Source organism: Pelmatolapia mariae, linkage group LG10_11 (genome assembly GCF_036321145.2).
Source record: "Pelmatolapia mariae isolate MD_Pm_ZW linkage group LG10_11, Pm_UMD_F_2, whole genome shotgun sequence".
Lineage (NCBI taxonomy): Eukaryota > Metazoa > Chordata > Actinopteri > Cichliformes > Cichlidae > Pelmatolapia > Pelmatolapia mariae.
In genome coordinates, this window is record NC_086236.1 from 18,224,469 (window position 1) to 18,243,867 (window position 19,399).

General features: G+C 38.3%; 1 protein-coding gene across 1 annotated transcript; it reads right to left on the reverse strand.

The window, feature by feature from the left end:
* Positions 1–1,066: 1,066 nt before the first annotated feature.
* postna (periostin, osteoblast specific factor a) lies at positions 1,067–17,100 on the reverse strand. Its single transcript, XM_063487374.1, has 22 exons — positions 16,841–17,100; positions 15,384–15,482; positions 10,866–10,930; positions 10,603–10,760; positions 10,335–10,499; positions 10,047–10,193; positions 9,780–9,921; positions 8,730–8,942; positions 8,506–8,640; positions 8,171–8,319; positions 7,618–7,754; positions 6,864–6,994; positions 6,563–6,693; positions 6,117–6,219; positions 5,961–6,028; positions 5,822–5,867; positions 5,704–5,739; positions 3,941–4,399; positions 3,802–3,831; positions 1,930–2,016; positions 1,808–1,843; positions 1,067–1,729 (listed from the first exon to the last, which is right to left on the reverse strand). Exons 1-22 carry the CDS (start codon positions 16,957–16,959, stop codon positions 1,674–1,676), a joined length of 2,712 nt encoding a protein of 903 aa, XP_063343444.1. The 5' UTR covers positions 16,960–17,100; the 3' UTR covers positions 1,067–1,673.
* Between the last annotated feature and the right edge of the window lie 2,299 nt (positions 17,101–19,399).

Consider the following 19,399-nt stretch of genomic DNA (forward strand, 5'->3'; position numbering starts at 1 on the left):
TAATAATAATAATAACAATAATAATAATATGTCTCTGTTATTATCATAAGTAATTATCCTCATAATAACACAGATATTCAGTATTCTTCTGTGTCTGTGAATGAAAGAAGAGAACAAAAACATGCTGAAAACACAGAGTGAGCTGCAATGTGTTTTATCAGGGCCTTGTGATGTTAAGCAACCATTCCTTGTGCAAACTTTAACTTTTCAGAGGCAAGTTGCCACCAGTCATTTAAATGATATTACTAAAGAGCTACACCATGGACAGAGGCTTCTTGCGTAATGGTGATTAAGCAAAAGTAAACCAGGAAAACACGAGGTCAATCAGTGCATGTGCTGCAGTTAAGATATTTTGCGGTAGAGTTGTGTAATTCCTCAAATCACATTGTAATCAGACACTCCTTGGTTGAAATCCAAAAGTGAAATTGGTCCAAAATTTTGCTTTCAAAATATTTTGAATAATTTAGTCAGATAAAGATCGTAAGATATGACAGCAAAGTCATCACAGCTCAACAGGTAGCTACCAGGGCTACTGTCAGATTTGCAGATGAAGCATGCTTGATACTACAATTCTTGAAGATGTTACCTGTACATTAGTAGACACAATCAGGGCTAAGTACACAATAATAACTGTGTAAAACTTTTGTTTTGTTCATTTTAACCTGGATATTATACTCATATTAACATATTAACAATACACTGTAAGTGATAATACTTTGGGTGATGTAATAATATACATGAGATATAATTGTGAACATTTCTCATTTAAACCATTCAAAAAATAGCAAAAAAGTTATTCAATGTTACATTTGATTTCAGGTCTATGGATTCTTATGAAAATTAAACTTAGGTTTATAGACATCTGTCTGAGGATGTGATTGCTCATCTGATTTGGTGTTAATACTCCCGAAAACATTTTGATTGCTTTATGTTTTTTAGGGTTTTTTTGACCAGCAGTTTACTTTCAGTGTGTTGATGTACACTATGTAGTCTACAGACAGATTAGCCGTGTTAGATAATGGAAAAGTAAATGAAAGGAATTTCTTAAGTCGTAGTCTGCATTGTATTTACACATTTATTGGTCACTTGTTTGTGAGGTACAAACATAGGATTCTAAAGTCTGATTGTGTATAGACATACACGAGTCAAGTTCCCAATCAAAAGTATGAAACATCTGTCGATCTAACACAGTCATGAGAACTGAAAAAAACCCCATCGTGGCATTTTAAAATGATCATGCCATAATTTACAGAGGTACAGTAGAAGATCTACCGGTAGCAAAACACTATTTAAAACAGAGCACCATATGACAAAAAAACAACAAACAAAAAGAATACAAAACTCTTTCCAACTAATCTGTTTGCAAAGTGATATTGAAAAAAAAAAATCCTCGTAGAATATACCTCACCTTTCACCCTATTTTACCCCACATTAAAGATCACTATTCCTTACACACCAACATTATGGAAATAAAGAGTTTAATCGTATGGCTATTACACCAACTGTGCTTCAGATGGAATAAAAAACAAACTTAATGGTTCTCTGGATTAAGAAATGGCTAAATTAATTTAATCTCAATCTGCGGTTTTTCAATCCACCACTGCTCGACCAGGAGCGCTGGAGATGCATACAATCCTTGTGGTGAGCCCTAAGCGTTTATCTTTCTGCAAGATTCACTCCCTTGGCTTATGGTGACGCCTGACCAGCCTTGCCCGCCTCTTCATTCCAGCTGTAAAAGACGAAGCAGAGGGAACAAAGTTTATTAAGAAGATAAAGACTATGAATCAGCAAGTAATTATACTGTTACCTGGAGCTTTCCTGGCAGCAGCAAATCTACCTCCTTCTGCGAAATTAAGAGATAATATGGTTAGTTGGTATATTTGGGAAATACAGACAAGTATGTCACAAAATTAAAGTCAAAACACTTACCTTTAATGATTCTGCTAATTCTCTCAGACTCCTCATCGATCATACTTGGGTCTCCGTGGATTGTAGTGATCCTGGAAAAGTCTGGGCCTGAACGTTCGAAACAAAACCATTACATCTAAAATCCGAAATCATGTTCTGAGTCAAATCAGTTTTTAAAAAGGCTTCATAATTACTTTCCCACCTTGAGGTATCCACTTGCACTGCATATAGATTTATAATCATGATCATTTTAAGGAACAAAGGAAATTAAAGATTTGAAATAAACCTATTTGGTATAAAGTGTTTATGGGAGGACACATTACCCTCAATGATCTGAGGCTCGTTCGCCGTGGTGTGTCTGGCTCCACCTTCAGACCGGCAGCGGAGAAGGGTGTTGAAAGTCATTTAACGACTTAGCAACTGTACAAGTACTGACTGACAAATGGACAGACTGACAGGCACATACACCCCATAAAACACCTCCTCCGCCACCACCAACACAGAGTCAAGCACACATGGGTAAGCTTATGAACATACACAAATTGCACACAGACGCACAGTACCATTAGCCCAAGAAATAAGCTGCAAGACACCAGAAAAGCAGCTGAAAGATCACCTGCTCCTGTACCCAAAAGACAATGGCCCAGTGGTCTGATAATATAATAATATAATTTGCACACTGCACAATTCTCACACATACATGCCACAACATAGAGGATGTGCAACCTCCCCTAAGAAACAATAACATCTGTACTAGGATGGAATTGGATGTCTATCCAGCAGATGGATTGCAAAAATGAACCTATGTTCCTTGCATGCTTGCCAAAGATTGTCGTCATATTCTGTGCAATCCCATGAACCAGGCTGTTAAACAGGGCTTTCCGAGCAGTACATATCTGGCTGTCCCGGACACAAACAAACACAAAAACAATAAAGAGCAGTCTGATGTATCCAGTCCGAAATGAGGACTAATTCATTTTTGGGTAAATCTTGCTCCAATCAACACTTGTCCGTCTTTTGGGTACCTCAGTCATGAGCCTCACTGCTGAGTTAATTGCTAACTCCTCTCTCCTTTAGTGTTTTGCTTGTATGTTTGATCTCTAGTTCCAACCTCAAATTATGATCCAGCCATCTAAACCTTCATCAAACAACACCTCCCACCTGTCTGTTTAGTTTGTTGATTATGTTGATTAGTCTGTTGAAGGATCACATTTCCTTCCACCACTACAAGACACTTTGAAAGTGTCTTGTAGAACCTTGTAGCTCAGTTCCTGTGATCTCTGTCAGGATTTGAGTTTGCAATTGTTCACCCCGTCGAACACAGCAGTCATGGATGCTTTCACAAATCTGAGAAACTGAGATGACAGGTTCAAGCAGCAATGGCGGCTTTGGCTGCCACTTAGCCAGCCAGAGAAGGACTGGATGTAAACAATCCACATCACTGGTTTGCTTCTACCAGCAGTCAAAATTCAAACTTCAGGCCTTACAATAAAAGAAATTGATGAAGACCATGGCTGAACAACTGTGCTCAAAAGAGCCAAGTCACTGCATGTGCTTTACAATGCCTTCTCTCTCCTTCTGGTCATCATTATTCTTAAGAAATACTGTATACACCATAGAGGAAGTGAGAGTAGTTACTGAAGTGAGCCTGACATGAGGCATTCACAAAAGGATCAACTCAAGACAAAGAATGGTGCAAACCAGGAAAACAGTATCTGACTTAGTAGCTGATCACCACACAAAAATGTGATTAAAGGAGAAATAAATCTGCATTAAATGAGAGTGACACACAGTGGCTAATATCATCATGCAGATCTGTTAGAAGGTGCATGAACGCTCTAAGATTAATGCTATTACAGTCTTCAAATCAGTAAACATGCAAAGGAAACTCACCTGTGCTGCCATCTCCACCAACACTGGCACCTGTGATTCAAGGCAACATCATCAAATCTGTTCCAAAAACTTTGTGAGCTTCAAATTTGATCATCTATGATGGAAAATGAATGATATAAGCATTTTTCAAGAAAATTACCATCAATAACTCTTGTAACTTTGGTAATGGAAGGCTGTCCTTCAATGACCCTGGTGACTTTGGTCTGTGTAGGGTTTCCTTCAATGACCCTGGTGACTTTGGTCTGTGTAGGGTTTCCTTCAATGACCCTGGTGACTTTGGTCTGTGTAGGGTCGCCTTTGATGACCCTGGTGACTTTGGAAACTGCAGGGTCGCCTTTGATGACCCTGGTGACTTTGGAAACTTTAGCGTCCCCTTCGATGACTCTGGTGACTTTGGAAGCTGCAGAGTCCCGTTCTATGACTCTGGTGACTTGGGTAAGTGTAGGGTCCCCTTCGATGATCTTGGTAGTAATTGAAAAGTTTGTTTTGATGTCTTCGAAAAGTGAAGGGTCCCCTTCGATGACTCTTTTTACGGTAGTGATAGATGGTTCCACTGAAATAACCCTGGTAACATTGCGGATCACCGTTGACTCAGGAACTGTAGAGAGGGAAAGGTAATTTCAGTATTGGTCAAGAATGTAGGGAATAAGGGTGTAACTCCCTCAAATTCTTTATTATGGAGGAGTCTGAAGGCACATTATGTGTAGTTTTCCAAGCAGATAAGAACATGCATTCAAACCAAGAAGATGGCATGAGCATGGTAAGTGATTGCAGCACTGAAAAAAAGGAGGCCTTAATCAATCCTGCTCTTACACACTTTGAGAAATAATCAGGTCTGTATGAGAATTTTTCATTTTTTTCTTTAGTTGGTTTAGAGTGCACATCTTTCAGTTTTAAAAACTATTGGTTTAAATGATAATAAATGAGATGTGAGCATCTCAGCTAAATATCCCCATCTAACCCCAGAACCTTTGCCCAGAAACGTTTGCCAAAAATATCAGTTTACTTCAATTCTGGTTTCTGCTTCTCAGTAATGACTTTGTCGTCTCTATATGTGTGTGTGTGTGTGTGTGTGTGTGTGTGTGTGTGTGTGTGTGTGTGTGTGTGTGTGTGTGTGTGTGTGTGTGTACAAGAGCCAGCTGAAAGGTGAAAGATTTCCATTTTTATCAGAAGGCTGATCTTTGGCCTGAGGTTGCTTGATAATTGCCCTTTTTAGTAATCGGAGCCAAGATCATGTCTGTCGAACAAATCAAATCAAGAGATTTTGCTAATTTATGCGTAAAACTCGAGGAGCTTTCCTGTGTGATTTTATAAATACTTCAAGAATGATCAAGTATTTAGCTTACGTAGTTTATGTAGCTTATGTAGCTTAGTATGAGGAATAGTAAGTATTCTCTACCCAGATGAGTAATCGCACATCAATTGTATAATCACTGTAAAGTTGTATTTTTAGATTTAGTTATTGTAGCCATTAAATCTTATGAACATGGTTTCTTAAAAGATGTTTGGAAATCCCCTTGAGATCTAGAAAACCCTTTGTTTTCTGAACCCACCCAGCAAAGCAATGGCCTCTACATAAGTATTACCACAAAGGATCCAAGTTTGGTTAAAAGACATACAAATATAACGACAAATAATATGTCTTAAGACCTACAATCCCTGTCTAATATACGGGTGTGTCCAGACTTTTAACTGGTACCTACTTACTCCTCTGAGAAACCTCCTATGAGACATGAATTATTAATGTGGTTACAAGACAGATTTCACTTTATGCATATTTGTATTGTTGAGCAAAGAATATGCATTTGTTTTAAAGGAATGTCTGTTATTTATGATCACTGCAGATTGTAAATCAAATAAGTGCAGATTCAAGTCCTTTGTGTAGTTAGCCATAGGTCTTACCTTCAACATAATGAGTAGTTGTTGTGATAGTCCTTTCTGTGAAGTAATAAAATTAGTTTTAGGTTCCTGCTCAGGCAAAAATACCTAAACATAATACAGTGATATAATGGGAACTTACTGATGAAGGTGAGCGGGATCTCAGTGTAAGAAAATCCAGAGACAAACTAAAAAACAAAAAGCATAACAGAATGAAAGCTTCAAAAGTCAACCAGTGAAACCTCCACACAAATACACAGACAGGGTTTCCCCTTCACTACCTTTATCTGAATGTACTTAATCAGCTTCCTCAGGAGGATCAGGAGGTCCTGACGACCCACAGGAAGGTCTGTAAGTAATAGGCGTCACATTTAATATATATCAAACAAACAAAATGCAACCAGGCATACAGGTGAACACACAGCATACGTTCTTACCCCCTGGATAAAGAACATTCTTCACTATATGGATCACACCGTTTGTTGCCATCAGGTCACTGTTTGACACATCTACAGAGTTGACATGGATAGAGCTGTTTACCTGGTAAAACCAAACACAATTAAACGTTACCTTCACACAAATTTAAGAATATTTAAGTCATTTAAGAAGAATGCAGTGTGAGAGCTGGGAATTCCATTTATTAACATTACTAATATCCTACAATTGTCCAACATGCAAAATGAGGCAAATCACACTTTGAGCTGAGTTTGAAAAGTTTTTCTGCCCGTAGGCTGAATTTTAAACATTAATCTAAGAATGATTTCATGAGTTTCATTAGCTGATACATCTGAAATTAACGCTCTATGACATTCCCAGAAGGATTTAGAAACTCGTTGCTGTCTTTTTTATTTAAAAAAAAAAAACCCTCTAAAAGATGACATACAGATTTAACTTGTAGGTTCTTGCCCTGGAAGGTTTTGAGCAGATTGGTAACTCCTCCCTCTAATCCTCCATTGATGAAGGTACCATTACTGAAGTGGTACAGCAGGATGTTTCTCAGAACAGTTAGATCACCTGTCGGGGTCAATACGAAGGAATTATAATTCATATTTTACACAATGTTAAACAATGTTTTTTCTCATTTCTGCATCAAATAGTTCCCTATTAGATGAAGATACCTTGACAGCATTGCTGGGTTTTTCAAAAGATAAGTGCATATGTGCTCACTGCAGTGGGGTACTCACTTTTGAGCAGAGCCATGTCTTCCTTGCTGAGGTCGACAAAGGCATCGTCTGTTGGTGCAAAGACGGTGTAAGAGCCTTCCTGCTTTAACAGATCATATAGACCTGCTGTTTCCATTAACGACAGGAATTTCCTACATTTATTCAAATAACAGAAAGAAAAGAAGAAAATCAGGGATGCAGAAATGAAATAGGAACAACATTTAAGAGCAATGTACAGTTTAAGTGTTTACAATAATCGGTTAAATCAGGTGATTTTATTGATCCACTGGAAGTACATTTTTACCACAGCCTTAGTGTTGTGGTTCAGACAGAAAAAAAAATCCCCAAAGAAATTTATATTCTATATTTGTATATTTGCACAAGCAAAATGGCTCTAACTGCAATAACACAATGAATATCAGAACAGATTAAAAAAAAAAGGTTTCTCTTTTAAGCCGGGAGGATTACAGTGTTAGCAGTGAAGTTCAGGCAGAGGGTTTGAATGAGATTTGCATTCTTGTGTGGTCCCACTGAGTCACAGATTTGTTTTCCTCAGTTCTTCATCACCAACCTTTACTGGTGCCTTTAATTACACAGTGAGAAATGTTCTGCTGAAAGTGCATCATCAACAGCATCATAAAAAGATGTTTTATTACACTGTCAAGCAATGTGTGATCACTGTTTCCATCCCCACTACTGGAGATAAAAATCTCACTTGACTCAAAGAGAAATCATTTTCAGCAACAAGTATTTTAGAATAATACTTTGCTCTTACTTGAAACGTCCGTCAGCAATCAGGAGCTCATAGATAGTTTTCTCAGGTGGTTTGATAAGAGACCTCACAGAATGGAGCATCCCATTGCTCCCCTCCTTACTACCACGCACCATACATGTGTTTTCTATGCACACAGCCTGTCAAAAAAGGAGCATTCATAAAGTTAAGCCACAGGTTTAAAATTCACTGTACAAATCTGGTAACTATTTGCTTGTGTGGAGGAGGGCTGTAAGCCTTTCTTTTTTGATTGTCATCAATCACAATAAGACAATGTTTCTGTGGAGAAATTAAACCCAGCTGACTCTAATATGTTATCTAGTCGAGCAGAAACACAGTTCATCTGCCAAAAGCTGGAGTAATTAGATGTTTACAGATTTTTTTTAGAGGGTAAAGTCAGCAACGATATACACCACTTGGTAAGGCTCATATAAATCAGATTTCTAGTTTGAAAGTTACTACTTTCTGTGTTTTTTCTCTTTTTCTTTCAGATTTCACTTGGTTAATGTAACAATACACACACACATACACACACACACACACACAGAATTCTCACAGTGCGGTAAATGAAGACTCGTAGCAGTTTGCCAGCGATTGTTTCCAGCGTCTGTTCGTTGTACAGCTCACTCAGTTTCATTTTTATCTTCAAGATGTGGTTTTCCAAAATGAGTCTCAGCATGTTTGTGTCCATTGACATCAGTTCACCTGACAGAGAGAAATGTCAGAGATTTAAATAAGATGGATAGTTTTAGATCCTGATCAAATAAGGCAAAATGCCTTGCAATTAAAAAGTGTGGCATATGTTATAATATTTTTGGTTTGTAAAAGACAAAATATTATAACCGCAAAAAAGTGCTACTTTTCTATAGATGAGAACGTGTTTCAACTCACTAGTGAAAGCACCGTTGAAAGGAGCTAGGAGGGTGTACTCTGTCTTTGGACCCAGGGATTCAGCTAAGCCCAGTTCAGACAACTTGCTTCTGAAAGTGCTCTGGGAGGTTCCCAGTAACGATTTCACTTCCTTGGCTGACATGAACAATACAAAAAAGACATACCTGTGACCCATTAAAAGGAACACGCCAGACGATTTAAACAACTTCAAAATGTGTTTGTACCTGAGTCTGGGATCAGCATCTGGTCTATCAGGTGGATGACGCCATTGGTTGCTACAATGTCCTTCTTCAGCACCATCTTGATGCCGTTCACAGTCAGACTGTCACCGTCACAGCCAATCTCTATGCTGCTGCCTTCTGCAGTCTCATACAGTGATCCTACCATGATTGCTTCTGCACACTGGACACTCTTTAACAGGTGGTAGTTAACCAGGGCTGACAAGGTTGGTCAAAGTGCGAGAGAGGCAAAATTAATTACATTTAATTGAGTAATTAAATAAACATAAACACAAGTTGAACATAGTTGTCAACTCAAATATCTAATTATTATGTGAAGATTGTGTTGTCATGTGTTATTCAAGAATTAATAAACAGGTAAGCAGATGAATCAAACACCTGTGTTGTCTCTGGTCTTTTATTCACATTTAGGCATTTATTTATGCGATTGCACCCACGACTATCAAGCTAAGCCAACAAATTTAGCCTGCAAAAGCAATGCATTAGAAACAAAAGCAAAATTTCAAATTTAGTCACTGTTATGATGCAGGTCAAATTACTCATTGGCTCTAATATAATCTTTGGAAGCTGGTCTTACATCATTAGTCTGATAATTTATTGGAATTGTATTTTATTCCAAGAAGAAGCCTGTCACTATAGAGATTGACTTCATGCCTGTATTCATGACTCAGCAAATAAGCAGATAAGCTGTTTTTTGTGTGGTTTTTGGATTTGCTTTTGTGTATGAACTTTATTATATGTGAGAATTGAATAGGTACCTATATTTACACATCATTTTGCAGAAAGGGCCTAAAAGATGATTACATTGGTTAATTTTTAACTTGGCAAGCTCAATCAAATTCAAAGTCCACTTCATATCAATTTGTCTGTGGGCCTACTATGAGCTGTGTGAAGCTGCCACACACGCTCATAGTAGCTCATAGTAGTAGTGGCCCTTTTTTAGCATATTTACCAGGCCACAGGAACAATACCAACATGTGAAAATGTTAAGGTTGTACTCTATGCTCTCATTAAGGCATCACATTTTTACTGTACCTTTAACAACAGCCGGGTCTTCCATGATATTCTCCAAGTAGTCTGGGTTCATTTTGTCAAAGGCGTCATTAGTTGGAGCAAACAAAGTGTATTGGCCAGGCTCACCCAGCTTGTCCATCACATCGGAAGCTAATGCGATAGCCTGGGCAAAAAGACGAGATGTAAACATTTTTCTAAGAATCAGATGCTATAATGAGTTGGATAAAAGTTGCTGTTTGTTAATAGTGAACTGTACAACTGTAAACTTTTTTGAGAATAGTTTCATACACTAAAAGAGGAAAGGTCTTCATTGAGCTCCAAGTGATCCTTGATGGTGTTCCCCATGGCCTTGATTACCCGATCGATGACGTGCACCACACCATTTGTGGCCAGCTGGTTAGCATGGAGAATCCTGGCACAGTTCACTGTAACAACCTTAGGAAGTAAATATTTTATGAAGACTAAAACAATCAATGGCTTAATTGACTCTTATAGATATAATATATAATATATATATATATATATATTATAATAATCATGCAGCGTTGCGCTTGTCTACACCGTTCATAAACTGACCCCATTTGGGTAGTGGTTGAAGTGCAGCCCCTCTTCATTGTACATGGAACTGACAGTCATGCCATTCTTCATGTCTTTGGTGAGGACACGGTGGTTTACCATGTGGTAATGCAGAGCATTGTAGAGTTCAATGTTCACATTGTTCTCTAGTGCAGATCGTTGAGCCTTTAAAAATCACAGTGTTAGTTTCATCAAAGTAAAACTGTGTGTGAGCAGACATTATTGTAAATGCATTTCTCTCTAAGGTTTTAAACACAGGTTTACTCACAGGGTCCAGCTCATCCCAGGCATCATTGCTAGGTGCAAACAAGGTGAAGGCGCCTTTTCCCTCAATTTCTTTTCTCAGTTTAGAGACTTCAGCATATTGCTGTGTGGTTGTAGCCTTGACAAAGCCCAGTGTACCATACACATGGTCAATGGGAGCCACTGGTGGTGAGGTTGAGAGATGTGAGAAACCAGAGGAAATATTCATATTGAATATATTGTAATTTTTAGTTGATTTTGAATGAATCTGTTGAGCCAGCCACCTACCTGCAGTGCATCCTTTCGTACCCTCGAGTTTCATATAACCTGGACAGCATTCATATACAACCATACTGCCAAAAAAATTAAAAGAGCAGTGAGTTATTCAATAAGTAGATGATCATTAAAAACATAAATTAATTTCATCCAGATATAAAAATAACAATTTAATTGTTCATGGTTGTGCATCTTTATCATATAAATTTCAAACAGAGCAAGAGTCTACATGACTCTAACACAAGGTGATGAACCGAAACAAAACTATACCATCTCAACAAACTCAAAATAAATTAGTCATTGAAAAAAAAACCTGTGCAGCTGTGAGATAATGAGGAGCCCTGGGAATGAGGACGTTGAAAACAACAAATGAGGAAGTAACTCTTGACACTGGTTCACCTGAACACCACATAGTAAATTTATAAAAAATAAAAAAAAAAGTTTGAAATGAATTAAACATAAAAAAAAACTGTCAAGAAAACAACAAGTTAAGCAGACAAAAAAGGAGGAAAAAAAAACATTTACATGGTTCATATTTCCACAAGAAAAGTGACAAAGAGCTGACAAATTCCCAACAGGAGATTAATCGAGAAAAATTAGGTGACTGGGAAGATCTCCAGTAACTTATTTTCTGCCTTAAAAAAAAGAAAGAAAAAGAATACAGGAAGTGTAAGCACTATTATCAAAAAACAGACTGTTATCTGTTACATGTTTATGAAAAACTCTAAGTTGCTTAGTTTTCTCTCTTCTGTGCGGTAGACTGCTATCAGACGTCTCACTTGTCAAGTCGAATCCTGTAGTCTGGAAATTTTCTGGAAAACAATCCTCACAGATTTTCATTCTTTAATTTCATTCCTTATCCTTCGAAAAAAACAGACAGGGGCGTCTGCTGCACTGTTGGCTTTTTCTTGGTCATTTATCTAATTCCCAAGGAAGTCTCCAAAAAAGCAAATAGCTGATATAAAGTCAATGTCTTGTGTTGACTTCATTTAGATTTTAGGTGGAAATCAAAGGCTTATCAAAACTTGTAAAAGCGTAACTCAAAGAAATGTGTCATGGATCTGGGTCTGGTGACCCAGGGTTCATGAGCGTTTGTGGACTGGTTTTTATTTGGTGGGTTTGTCTTGGGCTGTTTATGTGTGGTGCTTGTGTCCCTCTTTTCCATGTTTGTGTGTATAGGTGTTTGTGTGTGGGTGTGTGTGTATCCGGAAGGCCGGTTTACAGGCACCGTCATGCCTGGTGAGCGTGTCCCCGCCGGGAAGCTGGCCACACCCGAGGAGGATGATGGCACACACCTGCTGCTGATCAGCCTCGTCTGGGGGAGTATTTAGAAGAGTGGCTGAGCTTCCCGTCGATGCTGGATCGTTGCAAGACTTCCCGTCAGTTTCCCAGCAAGTCAATTAAAAGGGTGAGTCTGTCGCAATTGTGGACTTTCTAATGGCTGTCTCTGTGATTTCTCCAGGAGGATTGCAGAGACAAGAGGGCAGCGAGCACAATGGATGGAAGCACAAAGGGAGCAGAGACACAGAGCACGGACACTGGGGAACGCACATTGGGAGCGCGCACGGGGATTAATTGTCATGTTATTATTTACTGCACTGTAAATACACGCACTGTCTGCATCCAAGAGTCCTGTGTTTGGGTCCTACTTTCCCCGTTCCATGACAAAATGCAAGATAAGCACCAGATAAGCTGTGCACATAACAGGAGCTCAGCTGGCACTCTTTTGCATTGGCATGAATGAAAGAATGAGGTGTGAGAAGGCTAATATAATGAGACACAGGACAGTACTGTAGCTCTAATGTGAGAAGTTTTACTGAGAGCAAACAAACCATAGATGGTTTGACAGCATTTGATTAGGATTAGTCCCCAGTTAACGAACATTTTCTAAGACAAACTAGGAAGTGAATAACCTGTACTGGGTTTAATTTGAAACACTTCCTGAGTTTTCAGCCCCGGAAATTAGTTTCGACTTTTCCTTTGGGCTCATTACACTTTCATTACATTTTGCAGAACTTGAGGTTTTTCTGCGTTTTTGTCATGGAAACATTGTGTTTCCATATGTTCACACTGGTTTTTCATGATTTACAGTAAATCAGTCTATCCGTAGTTTGCTTTCTATTCAGGAATCACCAGTATTGATAAATTATGCCAAAGCAATACTTAAAAAAAAAATTAGCTTACTGCAAGTACACCAACCTCAACCATAGCTGCTAACTGCATAAAATGTAACATTTTCTGAGCATAAAAATGTAATTCTTACAAACAAACAAACAAGCAAGTAACACAACCATAGTCATTATGCAAGTAGATTCAAGTCATTTCAACTGAAAACCTCATTCACACACACACAAGCACACATGTGCATGTACACATACACTTTCTACAAAGATTCACGCTTGGCAAAGCTAATCCATTTAATTAGTATTTGTGTGTTTATAGAAAAACGTCTCTGTGTGTGTTTGATTCTGCTGAATGTGTTGAATTAGTCATGTTGTGTAAAGAGGCATGTTGCTTATAGAGCAATCCCTCTTTGCCTTGACACTAATTTTGGTAATATAAAATACATAAATACCCCTCCACGACTGGCCGTCAGGAAGGTATGAAGTCATTGCTCCCCAGCTACGCTCTGACAGGATAATAGATTCAACAGAGAACTGAAACAGAATTAGCCAGTGCACTGTAGCCAGGCCCCTGGTTGTATCACAGCATGAAACAACTCAATGTGGCTTCCAGATGAGCAGATGTGCAAATATGGGGCTTTGGTGCACACACACACACACACACACACACACACACACACACACACACACACACACACACACACACACACACACACACACACACACACACACACACACACACACTGCACTCATACAAAGACTTTAGGTGGGGTTTTCTGGCACCAGATAAAGACATTTGAGTGTTTTTTTAATCCTCTGTAATCACTAATGAACAGTCTCTGTTCCATCCTCATCCGTCTGGTCTTAATATTGTGTAGAAGGGCTTTTTTGTATAGATGGGTGTGGACTTCCTCTAAATTAATACATCTTTAAGAATCTGACTTTTACAGTGGTTTATTATAAAGTCCACTTAATTTTAATCACTCATCCTGTGCTTCCTGCAAATAGTTTTCTTTAACAGAAAAAACATTTCTTTCATCCAACAACTCAATTCAAAAGAAATCCTCAAAAGATCCTATGGTACCATTATATCAAGAGAAACATGAGCAATTCCCAAACTATGTTAGGTTAATAGTTAATACTTTTAGGTTGGTATAGTGACCTGAAACTACATATGCTTTTAACCAGCGGTGTAAGATCAAAGTTTAGTTTTGGAAATATGTTCAGGATGCTCAACAGCAACAAAACCATTTGAAAAAGATTAAACGTGAAAGTGTGTGACTGACCCACTAGCGCTGGAAAAGAACAAAAAAACTAACCACAGCAAAACAGGGTATCTCTCTGGGTGATCCAGTCTATCACCAGTGGTGCACTACAAAGTGAGACAGATAAGAGGAGAATATACTGAACACTTCCAGCTGTTTAGCAAAGTGCTTTCTGTGGGAAAAACTTATCTTTGATGTAGATTTTGCTGTTTGTAATACTACAAACTTTCTGCAAATTAACAAATTAAGTTATAAACCGGAAAAAAGTTAAATGCATTGAAATTTATTTTTTCAGCTAACAAAATCCTATTTTAGAAATTGTTTCATTTAAACATTTTAAATATGCCATATTCACATTACACAAAGAGCTGACAAAATAATTTCTAAATAGCCTAATGGGACTTGGTAGTGATGTAACGATGAGGTCAAGCAATTGTGTTTCTTATCTTAGAAACCCCTACTAGCTTCTCGTAATCTACTGTCACATGTTTTCACCAGTAATTCCTGGTTGTTTTCATGCCTACTGCTGTACTGTTTTGGGAGAAAATGACTCACCCCTGAGCTCACACCCCATTTTCAGCCTTATCGATACCGCAACAATTGCTCCAGTTGACTGCATGACTGAAAACAGACAGGTGTATGTCTACATGTGTGTTCTTGTGTGTGCATGTGGGCTAACGACAGAGAGTAAGTGTGTATGTTATTTTCTGCTGCTGCTGCACTTAAGTATACCAGAACAGCTCCAACTAAGCCTTACACTCCTTTAGGTGTGTTTCATGTAATATTTTTATGAAATCATTCTGCAGGAAATAACCTAAATAAATAAATCCACCACAAGCACCCTAAAGTTTGGTTTCTTATTATTTTCATAAATGCACAAAGACATTACTGGTTTGAACCATGCAACTTCATTTTAAAGGAAAGGTTAAGAGGAGAAAGCGAGATGCTAGAGGTTCAGATAAACTGAGGTACAAGTCTGAGGGTGCAGAAAGGGTTTGGTCAAACATATTGGGCCTCTGCTGATAGATGGGTGACAAAGCTGGGTGTGGTTTGCCCTTTTGATCAGACCAGTCTAATTCAGTGCAAATAATGATAGAAATATGCGCTAATTAGATCCATTCGGTCTTTCAGTAAATACTTACGTATTCTTGCCACAGATGCTGCGTTTGTACCAATTCCTGCATGTGCTGAAGTACTTCTTCTTGGTCCCTGTGACTTGCTGCAAAGCACACACATTGGGTCTGTAAGAGAGGAGAGGGAGGAGAGGGTGAGGTGGGAGTAACAAAAGAACGTAAGGAACAGGATCAGGAGGAAGGTCAGGATATGGAACTGTACGAGCGTAGCTGAGGGAAGGAAGGCGATAAGGATAGACAAATTGACAAAAAAGAACCATGAGAAGATGTGGGGAGGTGTGTATGTATGAAATGGAAAAGAATGCATGGCAGAAAAAAGCAATTTACACATCAAATATGCAATATTTATGTTAATAATACATTATATGGACAAAGGTACTGGGTCACCGACAAATGACGAGTACAGGAACTGCTCACTCATGGAAACTGATAAGCATGAAGCTCCTTGAGCACACTTTCTGTGTTGATGTTAATGTCAGAGGAGGTTTAGAGCTCTGCAGTCATCAGAGTGTTGGCAGCTTTTAAACACTGCAGGTCAGGAACCACATCAACTCTGCCACTTCATGGCTGAGTTGATGTGGTTCCTAATTGCTTCCACTTTACAAATATACCACTTACAGTGCACTGTGGAATTTCTAGGATGGAAGAAACTTCATGAACTGACTTGTTGCAATGCTGTCAACTTAACACAGTAACATACTTGGATTCAGTGAGTTCTTAACAACAACCCATTCCCATTCACAAATGTTTGTGAGGACAGGCTGTGTGAGTAGCTGCTTGATTTTATAGCCCAAACACTTGAATTTAAAGATAAAGGGGTGTGGCCCAGTACTTTTGTCCATATAGTGTATTACGTAAAACCAAAATTTGATGCATGTGCATTTTTTGTCTGTTTTGTGGGTTTTTTTCTAGTTAGCAGACATTTATTTCAGCAAGTAATAATGGCGCTTTATTAATCAAGCAGACAAAACACTAATGTACAGTATCTGCTACTGTAATGTGCACTGCAAGTGCACTGTACTTGCAGTATGGTCAAAACCACCCAAGAGACTGAACTACTTATTTGGTTCATTTTGGCATCAGTCTTAATCCAAAATATAATTTTAAAGAAGATTCATCTTATTCAATTTAAATGTGATTTTTAAATTACATTAATTACATAATTCAATAAGAAATACACTAGAAAAACTTTAGAAAGTAAGGGTTATTTCTTACAGTATTTGGATTTCTCCGGACTAGTTGTTGATTTTTGCATGTTAAATATGTTGACAATCAAGCGGAATGTCCATTTTTCATCAATATGACTGATCTGTTCATGAAACTCTTAGTGCTCAGTAAGATTTAAAACCACATTAAAACTCATATCATTCAGCTTGTTACAAATGTTACAGTTTATTTTCAGATCATACAATTTATATTCTTGCACCTGCAAACAAGGTGATAGGAAAAATGCTAAGTCTACCTACCCTTGATCCCTGGCCCGTATGCGGCTATGGGTGACTATCTTGTCATAAGCTGAAAAAGCTGTGGTCTCCAGACTGCAGAAGGCCACCAACACTAAGGTCACCACCAGAAGCTGATGCATCCTGTGAAGTTATCAGTCCTCAGTGCTGCAAGGGCTCAAACACACACTGCTATTGTCTTTCAAGTGCACACATACACACACACGCACACACAAGCAGGAGTCCCCAGAAACACACAGGATATTTGGGAACACACATGAGAGAGGGAGCTTTTATATCAACAAGCTTCTCTTTAACACACCCACTCCCTTTTTAGTCCCTCACTGTCTGTTCCATACCATTATATCCTTCTCCCACCCGCATACACCCTTCTATTCATTCGAAATCCTTCCTCCACCACTAACTCTCCTCCTCCCTCATGTTCTTATGAATTTTGCATGAATTTGCAGACCACCGTCACATCCCAGAGCACCAAGGGCACCCTGTACTTCAAACTTTATGTTGCTGTACAAGCTGCAGTGCCCGCCTATCTCCAAACTGTGAATTGTGTTGTAAACCGGTGATGATTTGATCATTGTATGTAAAATATTAGAGGATTAGGTTTTTTCTGAGGCTAACACCCACAGAATTTGCACTGCAATCAAAAAGATGCCAATAAAGATGCATAAAGAAAAGCAGATTTTAAGATACAGATAAAAAGACTTCTAGTTTCACAATAACACCTAAACACGGGCTCTAAGCATACCTCTGATCTCTCTTCATGAGACTTCTGGCAACAAAATGTAAATAAAATTGATATAAAAATGCTATAAAATAGAGGCGTAAATCATGCATGAAGACCCACTGTGGTGAATCTGCACAGTTCGGTATTTTACTTGACACGCTTGAAAGAAACCTGACTGTATTTTTATCACACCTCCCCTGGGACCCCACCGTTCTCCCCTTTAACTTATATCATATTGATTCATCGTTTCCATCAACCTCCCGTGAACTCCCTTTTGCACTCCTCTTCTCCCATCATCCTCCCTGCTGTCATGTTCATCGTTATCAGCTCAACTTTTTGCTTACTCCTACCTTTTCCCTTCAGCTGTCTTTATCTCCCACATTGAAGCCAGATCTGATACAGCTTCAAAGAATAAATTAATCATGAATACAGGCTTTCCGGACATCCTCGTGTACAGTCTTGACTTTTCGACAGGTGTGCTTCACACTTTACACATGCAGGTCGAGACAACTCAGACAAGGCTGATTTATTGGACCAAGAGCCATTTCTATCATTCTTTGTTTGAGAACGAATACGCCAAGAGTGCATGTTTTATTCTTTTACAGTAAATATAGTAAAGTAAGAGAGGGGGTTAAGGTTAGGGGTTAGGGGGTTAGGGTTTGGGATGAGGACTATGTTTTAAAAACAAAGGTTAAGACAGCTTTGCTCTGAAACTGCAAATATGTACTCACTCTTATAAACTCACACAACCTCTGTCTTTCCACGAATGACAGATGAACAGTCTCCGAGAGTCTGTCTTTGGAAACATCTTTCTGTCTTTGAGTCTACTGTTTTTGAAATTTCACTGTAATTGTAACTGTATTTTAATATTAGCAGGTTATCCTCTAATCCTCTAAAATCCATAAATGGAGCTCATGTGTATCTATAGCAGTTCTTTATACTGTAAGTATAGCGTCTTGGATTTGTCACTCTACCTTCTTCAGGAATCACAGCAGGAAATTTGTGCTATGTATGACGTCTCCCCCTACTGGGAATTATTTGTCAGTACAGTCATATGTAAGGACAGGGACTGAACACATAAAACCTTTCACAACGTCATACATGTTTATTAGTAAGTTTTGACTAGGTAGTAAATGTTAGGCTTTGAGTGTTGCAGAGCAGCACACAATTTACTAGGAGCCAGCACAGCCTTTAATCTAATAAATCTAGCAGAACTTGTTAACCCTGAATGTGTGAACTTTTATAACCACTAGTAAGCTTTGCAGTTTGGTCCTTAGGTTGCTAGATCCTTGAACTTTTTTTTTTTGTGGGTTAGGTAAATTACTCTTATTATATATATAGTTTTTTCTTTTAATTAAATAAAAAGGTCAAAATTGTACTATTTTATGCATACTATATCAATTATTTCCTTGAGAAAACAAATCACACTCAATTTTAAATGTAAAAGACATTTCAGGTTATTTAAGTCATATTTAAAAGTCACATCAGTGCTCTTAACCAAGAGTATGCTACTGTATAAGACTTTAGCATTTAAAACATGTAATTATGAGCATTTAAATATGCAATGTTAGGAGATATCTATTCATGTGTTTCTGTGTCTGTGGCAGCCTGGTTCAATCAAGTTGGAAGATCTATCACAAGCCCAGGAGCATTTCAGTACAGCCTTTTGATCCCACATGGAGCAGAATTTCATCAGCTGCTGAATATTTCATTTCCTTTTCACTTGCTCGGTCACTTGTTCACTGAAATTAGAAATTAGAGCCCAAGCAGCACAAATAGGAAAGCAACAGAAAGTTCAGAGAAAACAAAAAATATACAGACTGTGGGGAAACATATGC